Here is a 17510-nt window from a genome sequence, read left to right as displayed (position 1 = left end):
TTCAGTTGAAGAAGTTTTTAATAAACAGAAGGACAACATCTACGCTTCTAAAAACGGAAAAATTGTACTTAAACGGTTCAACGTCGCACATTCAGCCAGTAGTAACCGCGGCAAAAAATGGTTTTTGACATCTCTTCACTTCTGTGAAATTTTCAAGTATTTAACAATATATGGGTAAAAATTCCCTGAAATTTCAGCCTCATAACAGCAAGATGTCAAAGTTTATGCCAACGCGCTTGAAATATGTTAGTTCAATATGTAATAATCAAAAGCATTAAAATAAAAATGCATAATAACAACTTTCAAGTATTTTTTTAATTTAGTTATTGTAGAATGAGTAAATGAAAAAATAAATTAAAAACAAAAAAACACAATTTTTTTTCTTAACAGCAGAACTGTGGTGCAAAAATTGAATATTTTGCATTTTCATAGCTGGAAATATAGAGCAGCCCCTCGCCCTAGGTGCAGTTATACCAAATGAAAGTTTGAAATCAATTTAATTTAAAGTAGAGGACATATAGCAAAATTTTGCAAAAGCACATTAAACATACAAAAAACTACAAAAAGTACGTAACGCGCATGTTCTGTCGTTAGAGGTAAACATGCAATAGCATGTTTACAACTTTTACTTTTATTTTTTTTTAATTGTTTGTTGCATAGTGGGTTTCTTAAGATATTATGGAATTTATGAGCTTTATGCAATTTTTGACATTTTACAAAATTTGATAATAATTTTGTTAAGGTCAATTTGCGTGATGAAATTTTTAATGACAACAAATGGTTATAACATTATAATGAATTAGAAATTATATTGTTTCTGCTTCGCCTGGCAGGAAAATAAAAATAGTCTCTCGCATTATAATTATTTTTGTTTCAAGATCATAAGCCAATATTGTGAAAATTTTTGGTAACCTTGTTGTCTTTTGGGCATTTTTTCCATCGATTCAATACCAGAAATCTGTTCAACTGTACTTTTTTTTTTTGCTACAGGAATAAACAATGAATAATAGAGAAACTGTATAACCGAAAATTTTTTTTCTAATAATGAAGATTAATGCCACTTGCAAATATAATCAGATTTTATATTAATTCATTTAGAATGAGATCAAATTGAAAAAATTAGAATAATGATGATGTTAAAAAATTATTGAATGGGGTTGTTTTTTTTATTGCATTTCAATGGGAGGTACGTGATTTTATTCATTTTTTTGTATAAACATTTTAAATGATATAAATTAAGTAATATCACTAATTTGAACGTTGTATTTAATATATTTTATAAAATAAGTACTTTTTATGTTGAGGTAGTATCCGATTTAACTGGGCCAAAGTTTTTATATTTCATAATGTTTGTAACATATAACATTCAAGTATACCAAAATTGAAAGTTATACCTAAAGTATTACGGACAATACGGCATTTTACAAATTTCGACTGTATGGCAGGTGGGCGTAAAAGTGGGCGAATTTTCTTAATTTTTTTTTTAAAAACTGCAATTGTCTCAAAAATAACCTGTGCAAAATTTCAGAGCTCTACAATGACTCCTTGTATTTTATGCCGGCGTTTCTCATTTTTGCGTCGTTACCATTCAGCTGCTAGCATAAATATAAAACTCTTTTCTGTGAATAAGTGGTTAACAGTCGTTTTTATTCAAGATGCTTTAAAAGCAATTAATAATGGATTTTTGCCTCAGTACACTAGGCAAAAATCACTCAGCAGTGACCTAAAATCAATGTTCCTGGTTGCATAGCTGCAAATAATTGGCCTCCCAGAAGTCCTGATTGTAGTCAATTTGACTACAGTTTTTGGTTCAAAAAGTTAGTTCAAAGTATGTAGTGGTTAGAGAGTAAGCTTCAGAAGGGTTATGCATACTTACGTTTGTTGCATACTAAAGATTTAAAATATTTAAGTACGCAATTTTGGAATTTGCAAAAATAAATTAATTAAGAATTCAACAATGAGAACAGAAACCCCAAAAAAAATTTTTTTTTTGTTGACCGGTGTTATATATCGCACATATTGATCGATATTTACAGTAAAAGTTAAATATTGGTACTGGGTTCAAAATACCCAGTACCCAGGGGTTTGAACCGTTTTGGTTCCATTTCTACAATGTTTAGTCAAAAGTAGGGTTACCATATTCCCTGATTTGTCAGGGAGTTCCCTGATTTTGACCTTCCGCACAAATTTCTTGATTTTCGTTAAAATTCTCTGATTTTCGTGATGCACTGATTTCCTGGTTTCCTCCTGAATCGGCGATGCTTTTAATTATTATTATTTTTTTGAGCAAGTGCGTGAAAAAAAGTAAGCATCACAGCGTTTTAGTTTACTTGGGCGTTTTGAATTTGCGCGCCACGCGTAGGATGCATTTATATGAATCATATCATTCATGGTTGCGTTTCAAAACTCAACCGAGTTCAACTGGCGCAGGTTTTTTCGGCATAAAATTCCTGCGCGAGTCGAACTCGGTTGAGTTTTGGAACGCACACCATATGTATGTTATCGCCATAATGCATACATGTATATCGTCGCATGGAAATACGACTGCATTAAATGTTAAGACGATTCAGTTTTTAGACTCGAAAAATGTTAATATTGACGACAACAAATTGATCGATCAGTTGGCAAATTTGAATGCGTTCTTGAAATCGAAAAAAGAGGACCGAGAAATATCAGACGGTTTTATGCCCAATCTGTTAATGAGCAGCTGCGTCAATTCTTCAAAGCTAATAAGAACGTTGAGTCGTTTTCCGAAATCTTGATAATAGTTCGGTATTTGTTGTCTATCCCTGGTCACAACGCAAATTGCGAGCGTATTTTTTCCTTAATCAGGAGTAACGAGCATAATAGCCTCTCAGGTACATATGCAACGGGACTGATTTTGACTGAGACCGATATGGTAACCCTAGTCATAAGATGTATATTTCAAAGGCATTATTCGTGCAATGTTGTATCCTGTTATACATACTAGTTGCTCCTTACTTTGTAGAATCTAATGGCCACCGTTTTATGGGGCGGGGCTACCATCCGATTTCACCCATTTTTATACTGTCGGTTGGAGTTTTTATAACTTTGTTGTTATGGTTGTTGTATCTTAATTAGTTTCAGAGATATGTACATTAAACTTATTATTTATATTACATTTTCAAAATTGTCAGCTTCTTGCTACTGCGATCCCCTGTGACAAATTAGAGTTTTATATCCTAATTTAGTGCTTAGTTAAGACACTTTATAGGTTTTCGGTTAACGGCGTTTTGTGGGCGTGGCAGTGGTCCTATTACGACCATCTACGAACACATGCCTTTTTTTAACCAGGAAGCGCGCATACCATACTAAGTTTCATCAAGATGTCTCAATTTTTACTCAAGTTACAGACCTTAAGCTCAAGCTCAAACTTAAAAATTTTCATTATATTAAATTTTATTGTGTTATTATATTCACATGGTACGTACTTAATGACGGTACCGATTAAAGAGAGTATGTTATTCTCTCGTGGAGAACTTCAGCTGCTAATTGTTCAAATTTTCGAACATATTTTTGCATGTGTATAATAAATCTACAATTTGAAGATTTAGAGTTGCAGAAATGGAAAATTCGGCAAGTTCACTAATAATGGTAAGAATAAAAAATAATTCTGAAGTGTTTGTGTGAGGAGTTTGAAATCTTCGCTAGGAAACACTTTTCTATCATCAATCAATTTTCAATTCAAAGGCATTATTTGTGTGAAAAGTGCAAATGTTCGCGCATTCGGCTGCGTCGAAAGGACGGCAGAGATGGCGTCAGCAACGGAGACAAGACACGTACGTGCGTTTAACGTACCCAGGAACGTGCAGGGCATTGCATGAATGTGTGTATATACATGAGCTGAAGTATAAATAATAGTGTCGAATATATGTTAGGAGGGTTCGAAAAATTTAGATATTCAAACAAATTATATAAAAACACTTTTCAGTCATCAAATACTTTAGGATAGCTCTTTAAGATTCGATTAACTGCGAAGAATAAAGTTAACAGTGACTTTCATATTACCTAAAAATTTGTGTGCATAATAGTATTGCTCATTTCGAGGTTTTGGATGTAAAGTTATAGGAATTATTTTAATTTGATAATATTTTAATTAAGTTTGTTTTGTGAAATCGATAAATTCAGCTGACATCTACGATCCCAACTGAACAATTTGTTTGGAGATTGTATCTTTGTATCTTTGTCTCTTTTTAAGTTTTCCATAAAAGGACTTGATTTTGATCTATCAGTTTGTATGACAGCTATATCCTATAGTGTCATCATAGTGTGGATCAACATATTAATTACTGATGGAATAGTTCGCATATATACAGGCAGTCAGAGCTAAATCTGCCAAGCTAGGGTCTCCGACGTATCCTTCTGGGCAAATTGAATAAACCTTGCTCAATGTATAATTAAAAGCAATAATTGGAAATCAGTTCAAATGTAATCGTTTTCAAACGTATGAAAGTTACTCATACGCAACGTATGCTCTGTACTATGCCCTAGCACACCCTAATCGAAGGATTGGGTTTTTGCGAAGAATAGGGCGAAGAAAGAGTATTAGATATGAATGTGTTGTGGCGTATGTGTATAGAATTTGACACTAGCTTTGCAACAGTTTAAATATGGCAACTGTGCAAAAGGGCGAAGTAACAGCATGCGAGCAGCAAGAAAAGCGGTAAGCGCTTACAAGTGCCACTTGTGCGCAACAGAATGTGTTGCGCTTTATTTGAACATTGCAGCCTTCGTTGTTTTTCTTTTTTGTTTTATTCTTTTTTCATGTATTCGGCTTTCTTCTTTCGTACTTTACACACATTGTTGTTTGATTTGTTACTTACCCATATCACGACCTGATCATCGCCACGTCCTGCTTTTTGACGCCATAGCGGCACCGTGCGCCCCTCATTTGACACGAACACCGCGTAGCACTTGGAAAGTTCATCGATGCGTGTTTTCTTCACTTGTTCACAAAGTTTCCAAACATTCTCTTCGCTACAAATACACGATTTGGAGGAAGGAGAAGAACATGAGTACAAAGAATTTAAGTATAATATGTAAATGAATAAATGTTTAGAATAAGCGGAATGCCTAAGAATGTTGAACTATACTTGTGCACACCACAAATATTCCAAATTCACATATGTACAATATGTAAATATCCTATCAAGTATTAGATGGCTGCGCGAAAATCAACAGTTTAATCACATCGCAGTGTGAAGTTCTATTATATTTCGCTAGACAAACAACTTTTCATTTATGACATTTATAATATCGCATCTAAACGCTTTCAAGACGATTTAATCAGCAGTATGAGTATAACAAAATCTTGAAAGTGCGTTCTTAAGTATTCAAGTAAGGTTTTATTAGACTCATTAGAGAGACTGCTACAAACTGAAAGATATATGTGACCTGGTCTACGAAAAGGGAGCTAACGTGCGAAAACTAGTCCAGTAAGTGTTGTTATCTTGTTGTGATCTTCCATCCGAATCAACTAAAAAGTGAAAATTGATTTTTTGACACCTAAGCCCCCTTTCCGTAGACCAGGTCACATATACAGATATTATAAAATGTGATATGAAATAATCCTTAACTTTCTGTTGTCCAAAAATGTATTATTTTAAATAGGGGTTGTCGAAAAGTTTCCGACGTTTCTCTTTTCAATCTGTTGTATGGTTTATTATATGTAACAAGGTTCTAACAGGTCAGATCCTCTATCATTTTGACTAGAAAATATATAGTATATGCTAAGAAAAAAATTTGCCTTACAACTATTAAATGCTGATTACAGACTTGTGAGTATTTTAAATAAAACAAGTAAGGAAGGGCTAAGTTCGGGTGTCACCGAACATTTTATACTCTCGCATGATAAAGTGATAATCGAGATTTCATTATACGTCATTTACATATTTTTCCAATACCGTATTTGTGTAAAGTTTTATTCCGCTATCATCATTGGTTCCTAATGTATATATTATACAGAGAAGACATCAGATGGAATTCAAAATAGCGTTATATTGGAAGAAAGCGTGGTTGTGAACCGATTTCACCCATATTTCGTACATGTCATCAGGGTGTTAGGAAAATATTATATACCGAATTTCATTGAAATCCTGAGATATGGTTTTTGGTCCATAAGTGGGCGACGCCACACCCATTTTAAATTTTTAAAAAAGCCTGGGAGCTGCTTCCTTTTGCCATTTCTTCCGTAAAATTTAGTGTTTCTGACGTTTTTGGTTAGTCGGTTAACGCATTTTTAGTGATTTTCAACATAACCTTTGTATGGGAGGTGGGCGTGTTTATTATCCGATTTCTTCCATTTTTGAACTGGTATATAGAAATGCCTAAAGGAAACGACTCTATAGAGTTTGGTTGACATAGCTATAGTAGTTTCCAAGATATGTACAAAAAACTTAGCAGGGGGCGGGGCCACGCCCACTTTTCCAAAAAAATTACGTCCAAATATGCCCCTCCATAATGCGATCCTTTGTGCCAAATTTCACTTTAATATCTTTATTTATGGCTTAGTTATGACACTTTATAGGTTTTCGGTTTTCGCCATTTTGTGGGCGTGGCAGTAGGCCATATTCGAACTTAACCTTCTTATGGAGCCAAGGAATACGTGTACCAAGTTTCATCATGATATCTCAATTTTTACTCAAGTTACAGCTTGCACGGACGGACGGACAGACAGACATCCGGATTTCAACTCTACTCGTCACCCTGATCACTTTGGTATATATAACCCTATATCTGACTCTTTTAGTTTTAGGACTTACAAACAACCGTTATGTGAACAAAACTATAATACTCTCCTTAGCAACTTTGTTGCGAGAGTATAAAAATAGACTTGTCAGTTACTTCAAGGACCAGCTATGTATCTACTAGACAGCTCTCGCAGCCCTTCTAAGGTTCCTATATAAACAACAACAAAAATGAAAAACGTTTTCCATACAAAAACTTCATTTTTATTGGGCAGTTGTATATCAACTATATAATAATCCGATCGGAAAAATTTATTCGGTGATCGTAAAAAATAATCCTAATCAAATGTCAAATTTGGTGACGATACATTGTCAAATAATTTTCTATATAAGCCCTTTTTTGATTTTGCAGGTCGTATGGCAGCTGTATGCTAAAGCGATCCGGCACCGGTTCCGACAAATGTACAGCTTCTTGGGTAGACATGTACGTGTGCAAAATATATCTCAGAAACTGTGGAACTAGTTAAATACAGACAGATATGGCTATATCAATTCAAGTCGTCACGCTGATCATTTATAAATGTCTACATCGCTACTATTTTATTACTCGCAGCTATATACATATGTATATGGCCATATAATTATATGAAATTCTATGTATGTAGATAAATATTATCATCTGATAATCTTATTAGACTAAGCCCCTCAAATGAATAAATCTCACCATGGATTTCAGCATAATAGTTAGATAACTACGGATTAAATATTAGCGCTTAAAATTTTTTGTAATGTTACAATCCGACAGTTATTTCGTTTTTGTCTCTGCGCCCAATTTTTTTAATTTCTCACGAAAATGAAAAACGAATATTTTTAATTACAATTACAGGAAGTGAGAAAGGGAAGCGGCGAGCCGCAAGCAGCAGTGTCATTACCTCCGCACAACTGAACTTTTGCCTCGTCAGTAGCCAGCAATGCTTCACGTATGGTATAGTACCATATGTATGTAAGTAGAGAACGCAGACACGCCGCACTCTGTGCAGAATTATAAGCAAAACAACAAAAACAGTGCGAACTTTAACTAAATGCTAAAAAAGCGCACAATCAAAGTTAGAAAGTATAACAGTGAACATATGTATGTATGTATGTATTTACATATATACACAGATATGCATGTGAACATGTGTGCGCGCGTGCATGTGTTAAAACTCAAGTGACCGAGCAGTCAACACTTGCAACGAACAAAAGTAGCAAAAGGCTAGGGACGACAATAATTTGTGCCAGCAACAGTTACATTTGGTGCACAACCCAACCAACCGCTTAATTTCACTGTGTTGAATTTTCGTAGGTTTTCGGGTGTTCACTTGCTCACCTGTCCACGAACTGCTTACCTGTCAGCCAACCAGTCAGCGAGTGCAGCAGTTGTTCGGTTCATCTCGTTGATGGTTAGATGTTTGCGGGAAACACAATTTTGGGCGGTTTCTCAAACTTCGCAGAAGGGCACACCGTTTTCTATTCACCACGAAGCCCTCTTTGCGTGACCCACTCCCGAGTTCTTGCTTGTACTTATGTTACGTGTGTGTGTAATAAAGCATGTAGGGTAAACAAAGACGCTACATACTCACACATACATTCTTTCTCTAGTATATAACATAGAATATCATATATGTACATATGTATGGATGTGTGAAATATGATTTATCACAGGTGTTGTTGCATTTTTATTACGTCTTCACATGCTCACTTATGGTGCACTAGTTATGAAGGTCTTAAACTTTCTTAAGTGCATTTTAACGATGTAATTAAAGTTGTTATAATTCATTGTAATTAATAAATAAGCATCTTCTTAATTTATATGCCAGCTCCAAGGAAGCTCAGCAGAAAATACCTTCTATTTAGCTACTGTACTTAATAATATGTAAATACAATTTAAATTCAAATTTATTAAAATTGGTTGATTTACGCCCCTATTACGCATCCATAATAGCTGTCGTTCCACAACAGAATACCAAAATTTACTATCAACCCTTATTATTCAGACCAGGGTAGGTAATATTTGAAAACAAAAAATAGCTGAAACTAAAAGAAAAATAATTTACGACCGATTTGAGATTGGGAAAATAGGAGGGGGCATGGTTGAATTTTTAAGGGTTACGAATGTTTTATCTCGAAAAATTTTTTCATTTTTATACAAATGGTGAATTTTTCCTAATTAATCTCGTTTATTGATCTTAGAAAACCACCATATGAATTTTTCAAGTAATATTTCTTTTCACAATTTTTTATCTGAAATATTTTTATTAATTGTCATATGAGCCAAATCTGGTGAAAACGGTGGTTGATCGATGGTATTCATTGCGTTTTTGGCTTTAAATTCGGTCACAATCGGAGCTCGTTGCGATTGTGCATTATCATCGTGTAAAAACCCCTAATTTTGTTCCTCCACAATTCCGGCCGTTTCGACGAATGTTCTCACGTACGACCACACCGAACTCCTCCTTGATCGCCTGTCTCTCTGAAACAAATTCATGATGCACTTAACCACGATTATTGAAAAAAAAAGAATGAGCTTCACCTTAATTTTGAAGGGCGTGTTTCTTCGGTTTCGGTTCCTTTTTTTCCTCTCCATTCCGATGATTGTTGACTTGTTTGCATGTCAAACTCATTAACCCATGTCTCGTCGGCACTTATAATGCTCTCCATGAATGTGGGATCGGAATTCGCAAGATCAAGCATGTTCAAAGAGACGTGTATACTGTAAAAATTCAGCTTTTTCGGGACGAGTCGAGTAAAAACGCGTTTCATATCCCAAATATTCACCAAAATCATTCAAACGGACTCGCGAGAGATGTCGAGCTCTCTTGCCATCTCTCTAACACTTGTCTGACGACTTTCACGTACCACATCCTTCACTCACAGTTGAAGAAGTAGAAGGTCGTCCAGAACGATGCATGTCTTTAACGATCTCTCGACCGTCTTTGAAAGCTTTGTACCACTCGTAAGGTTGTATTTTTGATAAAACTAAATTACCGCACATTCGCGACGATTCCGCTCGCGAAATTTGGAAAGAAATACGAAATTTGAGACAAATTTTTTTTAGACATTTGTATTTTTTAGTAAAATCGCAAAGCACCACTGAGGTATACCGACTTAAGCAGCTGCTGTAAACAAACTAGTTAACAGTTGGCGCTCGTATTTGGCATAGTAGTTAAGGATAGTCCTATCAACTTAGCAAATACATTTTTTTGAAATATCATTTACCGGGGAAATTAATAATAATTTCTGGTTCATTTTTGTCACAATATACCTCAACGGGAATACAGGAAAAATGCGACGAAAATAATTTCGTTGTTGAAAAGCTTTCATTTCTTCTTTTTGCAATGCGGCGCCAATTGGAGTTTCCAAGCGAAGCCAGGTCAAGTTCTCCACCTGATCTTTCCAACGGAGTGGAAGCCGCTGTCTTTTAATTTGCTGAACTATTTCAATATTGTCGTATATCTCATACAGCTGACCGCTCTATCGAATGCGATATACGCCGTGGCCAACGCGCAAAAGACCATAAGTCTTCCACCGGACCTTTCTCTCGCAAACTCATAACGTTGACTCATCAGATGTTGTCATAGCACCATATAGCAAGACGGGAATAATGAGTGACTTATAGAGTTTGTTTTTTGTTCGTCGAGAGCGGATTTTACTTCTCAAATGCCTCCTTAGTCCGAAGTAGCTACTGTTGGCAAGAGATATTCTGCGTTGGATTTCGAGGCGGACGTTGTTGTTGGTGTTAAGGCTAATTCGAAGTTACCACTGTCAACAGTGACGTGGGAGCCAAGTGGCGGAGGCAACAACTGTTTGATTGTTGACAGAAGATATTTCGTCTTGCCCTCGTTAATTACCAGATTCATTTGCTTCGCTTCCTTATCCAGTTTTAATAAAGCAGAACTAACGGCACGTTTGTTGAGGCCAATGATATCAAAATTATTGTCGTACGCCAGAAGCTGTGCACTCTTGCAGAAGATTGTACCTTCTATATTCAGCTCTCGAGCTTGAATTATTTTCTCGAGCCGTAGATTGAAGAAGTCGCACGATAAGAGGTCATCTTGTCTGAAACCTCGTTTGGTATCGAACGGCTCGGAGAGGTTCTTCTTATCCGAAAACCATTGATTTCGTTGGCAGCTGTACGTTAGGAACATGAAATGCCGTCCCACAGTTCCCTTATATCGAATAGCTGATGAGTGCTCTCAGAGAGCAGGAGTGCAAGTCGAGTAGAAAATCGTTCGGCTGTCTGTTGTGATTGCAGCTTTTCGACGTCGAACCTTCTTTGTGTTTGTTGAGGTGCGTTTTTTGCTGCACAGAGGCGAGTACGAATCTTAGCTGCAAAAAGATAGTGGTCTGATCGAAGTCGATCAGCCTCAACCCACTTGGGGATGTTTCCTCATGGAGACTGAATTTCCCGACCCCTGTGCCAAAGATACCTTCTTTGCCCATCCTGGCGTTAAAGTCGCCAAGCACAATTCTGGCATCAAAGGTGCTCTCCAAGCGCTCATAGAAGCCTTCTGTGGTCACATCGTCTTTCTCTCCCGTCAGGGTGTGGGCGTAAATCAGCGATATGTTGAAGAACTTCGCTTTGATGCGGATTGTGTTAGACGTTCATTCGCCGGGGTGAATGCCAGGACTCGGCGACGAAGTCTATCTCCCACCACGAATCCCACACCGAATTAGCGCTCCTTTATATGGCCACTGTAGTAAATGCCACAAAGACCCACTCGTCTCAGTCCTTGACCCGTCTATCGCATTTCTTGGACGGCGGTGATGTCAACCTTTATTTTTACGAGGACATCAACCAGCTGGGCAGCGGAATCTTCTCAATTAAGGAACCGGATATTCCCGGTACATGCCCTCAATTCTAATCTTTTGTGCGTTTGGCATAGTCGTCATGAAAAGGGGGGTCTCTCATCCGAGGCTGTTGATTAGTTTTCATTGGTTGGCGGGTCCCAAACTCAACGCACAACCCTCAGTATGAATAGTTCGCCTTCTCTCTTTGGCTCGCCTTCAAACGTATGTTCTTTGGCTAACCAGAAGATACTTGGTCTAATACCGGAAGTCGTGAGCTGCTTGAGTCATATGTAAAAAATCATTTTTGGCCACTCCCAAGTGAAAGGCGATCAGAGAACATTCCGCACTCGCGAGAACTTCTACACATTCTACCCGAAAACCAATCATTTAAGATTTGAATATAGTGTGGATAATTTAATTTGTCAGTAATAAATTGCACTCATACACACCTTCACATCTTTACATTGGCATCTCTATGCTGGACTGAACATTTTGTGTTTTTACCGTGCATTTTACAATTCGCTTTCCGCCATATTTTATTACCACAGTTTTGCTTGAAAATGTTGAAATTAGCCCCATCACTAAATATACCGTTTGCTCAAAACTCTCTGTTCTTTTATGAGCGTCTTGATCCGTGGAGTTCGTCCATTATACACAGCTCCTCCAAGTTTAGCGACAGTTTGATTGCTAAAGTTTATTCCGCAAATCATAGCGATAAATATTTCTGATTCAGAAGTACGCTGATCCAGCTTCAATCGCTGATCCAGCCTACTATATGCAGTCTTAAGTGAAGCTATAAAAAATATAATTTATGTATCTGATCTCATAAGCGCCTTGTTTCAATACAAATTAGCTTAAGCTTTCAATTTCTATTCAAACTAGCTCGGTGGCATATCAAAAAGTACTAGCTCCCTCTCGTAATCGGAGGACAGTCAAGAAAGAAGTGTTAAGATGTTTCTACCTCGTATTCTTCCACACAGCCTCTGCAGTTGGCATCCTACCCACCCAATCCCATTCTAATGATAGCGGAGCTAGAGTGCCTTTGCTTAACAGTTCGTCAGTTTTACAGTTACCTGCGACACCCCTGATGTCTGATACTCATACTAGTCTTATCACAAAGTGAATCGATGCTATTGATAAAAAGGCTAGGCATTCCTTAATCATTCCTCAACGCACGGTCAGTGAGCTCAAGGACAGTATCGCCATTCTGCCATGAGATTTAAGAGGAAGCACTTCGGAGCAGTAAATGTACCACTGTTTTAATGACACTTACCTCGGCTTGAAAAATATATTATATAATTTCATTATAGCTTACGTTAAGGCTTTCTTTTCACATAGTTTAATCATTTCCTGAGCCACGCTTTATAAAGGAATCCAACTCCAGAAATATACACCCACTTAACCCATCCATTGTTGCAGCGGGTACTTACAAGGTCTGTCGCAAAAGAAACAGAACTTTTTAAACATAGCTGTTTCTGGTGGCACCACCTATTGGTGGGTATATGAAATAAAAAGTTTGATCTCTTGTTGACATTTCGTAAAAATTTTAATACAATTGGATAGCTACAATCGATGTTATCGATCAAAAAGTGACAGCAGCTTTTGGTCATCGGTCGTAAAATGCATTTTGAACAAAGAGCAAATATTAAATTTTGTTTTAAACTTGGGAAAACGTTTACTGAAACATTTTAAATGATGAAAAAAGTTTATGGTGATCAGTGCCTATCCCGTAGTAATGTGCATGAGTGGTTTAAGCGATTCCAAGAAGGTCGTGAGGACCTCTGTGACGATCAGAAGGTCGGGCCGGCCAAAATCAGTGATTACCCAAAACAATATTGAAAAAGTGCAGGAATTTATTAAGAATGAGCCGAAATCTTCTTTGCGTTACATGGAAATGGAGTTAAATATCACCAAAGACTCCATTCGTCGCATTTTGATAGATAAATTGGGTCTACGGAAGGTGTGCTCCAAGTTTGTTCCGCACAAATTGACTGAAGAGCAAAAATTGCTACGAATCCAACATTGTAAGGATTTGATTAAGGAGTCGAGAAAGGACATAAACTACAAATATTCGATTGTGACTGGTGATGAAACGTTGCCGAATGGAAGCATCCAGACGAGCCATCACCGAAAAAAAGTCGTCTTCAGAAGTCAAAAATAAAGACAATTCTGATTTGGTTTTACGATTCCGAGGGTATTGTACACCGAGAGTTCGTCCCACCGTCCCACCGACCAAACGATTAATGCTGTGTTTTATCTTGGTGTTATGAAGCGTCTTTTGTCACGCATTCGTCGTGCTCGACCAGAATACCGTGAGGCAGGGTCCTGCCGCCTGTTGCACGATAATGCGCCGTGTCATCGGTCGACGCTTCTCACTGATTTTTTGACAAAAAACTCCATATTAACCATTAATCACTCACCCTACTCACCTGATCTGGCACCCTGTGATTTTTACCTATTTGGAAAACTTCATTTGCCCATGAAAGGACACTGGTTTCAGGACATTTCAGCTATCCAAAAGGCGACGTCCGATATTCTCAAGAGCATTCCAAAAAATTACCTTAAACACTCATTTGAAATGCTAATTGACCGGGCTAAACGCTGTATCGAAGCACAAGGAAACTACTTTGAATAAAAAAATATAACTTTTGAAAAATATTAATTTTTTGTTGTTTTTTTAACAGTCCCGTTTCTTTTGCGACAGACCTTGTACAAAAAACAATGTAAAATCAAAATTATTTCTTATAAAAATTTATGAAATTTTTGTTGGGAGAACACGTTCCATTTTAATCCACTTTATTAAAACTCCCTTAGATTTTAGTTTTTAAATTAAAGTCAAATAATTCAAACGAAACAACAAAACAGTAAACTAGCTTTTTGGTTTAAATAAATAATGCTTTATTAGTTGTCTGTTAAAATATATGGGGTTAAAACGTATCATGTGGGTAGCAGAATTTTATGAGCACTTTATTTCAGTCATGAGTGTGGGCAATATGTTCTAGGTAATAAACGTTGCGACACGCAAAACTAGTCCAACCACCTTCTTCATGTAAATATGGTTTCATATTAAGCTGGGTCGTAAATAACGTAACATAACCACAAAGGTCTTCTTTACGACCTCTAATAAAGGCCCTGAATTTTCTACAATAAATATAGCGGAAGTTAATGATTTTATGGCCGATCAAATGAAAACAAAAACTATCATTTTAATGATTTAAGTATATTTTCGGAATAACCATCTTTTCGGCATCTTCCAGCGACCCAGTCTAAAGTAGTCCACTACGCTACAGTCAGCTAAAAAGTGGTTAGCCAATTTGCGCCTACTCGCGACTCACACCGAGCCGCACTTAGTTTATTTGCTCATTTCGCTTTTGCATTGCCGCACTTGAGTATGTGCCACAAATTTTAACAAAGACGCCGAGTGGCGACACGACACCATGCCACTAACTAACTCGCCGCCTAGCGCTCCACTGTTTGTGCTTAGTTTTACGACACGCCGTGTAGGACACACACCCCCACACTCAGATGTGATGATGAAAAGCGAATCGTGCCAAATGGACATAATATTCATAAACATGCGTGTAGCCACTGTTGCGCCTTCGCTCATGTTCGGCCTCTGTGGCATGCAACATTCTGCGACAGCAACAGTTTATGGCGACGACACACCTACTTGCCTCACACTCATTCCAAATATGTAAATAGTCGCGCCATTTATACAAACGTACAACATACATCAGCACCTACACATACATTACTTAGTGCAATGAATGACGAGCAGGCAGCAGCGGTGCGTCAACCGCCACGGTGCCGTCATGCCAATTTTCCCAGCGCCAATTTCAAAGCTGGCGCGACAGGTCCATGCCATCCCGCGCGCCGCCAACAGCGATAACGTGTGGCACGCCACTCGACTCTCGACCCGGTACAAGCAGCAATTATACCCGACCACCGCCATCGCGGCTACTCATTCAATCTGTGTGCGACCAATTCGATATCCTGATTGCAAGCTGGGATAAGCCATGTCGGGCCGAAATTAATTTCGATTTCAGTGCTGGTGAAAACTCGTTAGTTAAGCTTGATATATTGCAACTGCCGACAATATACTTGTGGGTTAGTCACATTGGTGGCATAAAGCAATAGGAAGTCGCTGGTTGTGATAGCAAAGGGATCAGCCACTGAATTCGTTTCAAAACAATTTGCATACAATTACTGCCACAGTTCCACGTAAAAATATATGTATGTTTAATGGCATTCTCTTAATCGATTAAGTCAGAATTTCACAAGAACTGAGGGCTATGTATTTTGTGATGATACACAAGCTGTCAATGATTTCAGAAAAACCATGTAAGAGTTTTTTAATTTATTTAAAGTGGCCTTCTTTAATTTCAACTACAATATAAATTCATTGCCCGCTTTTATAGGCAACAACAATTGTGTGAAGATTACTGGCGAAACTTTGGTTCAAAAATAAAACTCAAGAAGAGGCAAATCGAAACATCTGAGTTTCCAGTCAATATCAACTACTTTTGATTTAAAATTTCCTGTGAATTTTCATTAGAACAAATGAGTCGTTTGATGTCGTGGGACTTGACGTGCCCTTTTGTTGAAACTATTAACTTTTTTATGCATTTTCCGCCTATTTAATATGCTAACATCCAACGACATCCATTTTCATTACCTATTTCTTTTTGCCACTAAAAAATATGGTCCAATGAAGGTTTTAGAAAAAAGTCGGATTAAACAGTTAAGTTTCATGGAACTCTAATGGATTTTCTGTTAACAAAAAAGATAATTTCAGTTATTAACGTTAAAATACAATGGAGAATATGTCTGGTCACATACCAACATTTGTTTCTTATTTGACAATTTTTAATCTAAAACGTCACTATTCTGGCTCAATTCAGTGGTGATACCCACATATTGAGGTTTTCATCAACTCAATCGCTTTAGTAAATATAAAAGTTTAAATATTTACATACAGACATAAAAGTTAGTACCCTCCATATCTATTTGAACGCAAGTAATTTCTGCTTTTTCATAAATACCGCTCCTGAAGACTTGTTCCGAAATTTCACTTCAGAAGTCATTGAAAAACGTAAGATAAAAACAAGAAAGAAAGGGCTAAGTTCGGGTGCAACCGAACGTTTTATACTCTTGCAACTTGCAGAAATCAAAGCCAAGGAAATACCTTACGATGTAAAACGTCAACCAGAGGATCGGAATCTAAGCATTTTTATACATACATACACCATATATAACTTATACACTGGTCTACATATACATATATTATTAGAAAAACCAAAATCATTATACATAGTCATTATACATCAAATCAGCCGGATGTTTGAAAATCCGAGTAATGGTTATATGGGGTATAGGTCAATTCGCCCAATTATATCCTTTTTAGGCACAATGATATAGTGTTATGAGTTAAATACGTTCTGAAATTTTCATTGAGATAACTGAAATATTGCTCGATATATCCAGCATAAAGTAACAAGGCAATTCGAACATCTTTATATTAGGTATAGGGCCCAGGGATGTATTGACCCGACTCCAACCATTTTGGACACACAGAATAACTATCGAATAATTTCAACCGTTTTCTCACTATCGGTAGTAGATTTTGTAATAGTCGTGCTGGGCGAATTTAGTTGTTATAGCTTTAGGGTTTTAGGAGATATGTACATTAAAAATACTAAGGGGCGGGGGGTTTTCGGTTAATGGCGATTTGTGGTCTAATTACAGCTATCTACGAACTTGAATTTTTTTTTGTACTAAGGAACTTGTATACCGATTTTCATCAAGATACCTCAATTTTAACTCAAGTTACAGCTTGCACGGACGGACAGACAGACAGTCAACCGGATTTCAACTTTTCTCGTCATCCTGATCATTCACATCTATGTACATAACCCTAACAATGTATCTCGATTAGTTTTAGGTGATACGTACAACCGTTATGAAGATATCATA

The 17510-nt window shown here is 37.0% G+C and overlaps 1 protein-coding gene across 7 annotated transcripts in view; it reads right to left on the bottom strand.

Annotated features, from left to right (window-relative positions):
• Window positions 1-17510, bottom strand: part of LOC126755245 (protein N-terminal glutamine amidohydrolase) — a 51908-nt gene that overhangs the window by 13858 nt on the left and 20540 nt on the right. For all 7 annotated transcript variants that reach the window (XM_050467674.1, XM_050467673.1, XM_050467671.1 and 4 more), the window contains one exon: window positions 4845-4998. In XM_050467674.1, the coding sequence (XP_050323631.1) occupies window positions 4845-4998 (154 nt within the window). The remainder of the gene's footprint in view (window positions 1-4844; window positions 4999-17510) is intronic.

Source organism: Bactrocera neohumeralis, chromosome 4, assembly GCF_024586455.1.
Source record: "Bactrocera neohumeralis isolate Rockhampton chromosome 4, APGP_CSIRO_Bneo_wtdbg2-racon-allhic-juicebox.fasta_v2, whole genome shotgun sequence".
Taxonomy (NCBI): Eukaryota; Metazoa; Arthropoda; class Insecta; order Diptera; family Tephritidae; genus Bactrocera; species Bactrocera neohumeralis.
The sequence above is the reverse complement of the archived record's forward strand: the minus strand, read 5'-3'. Positions and strand labels throughout refer to the sequence as shown.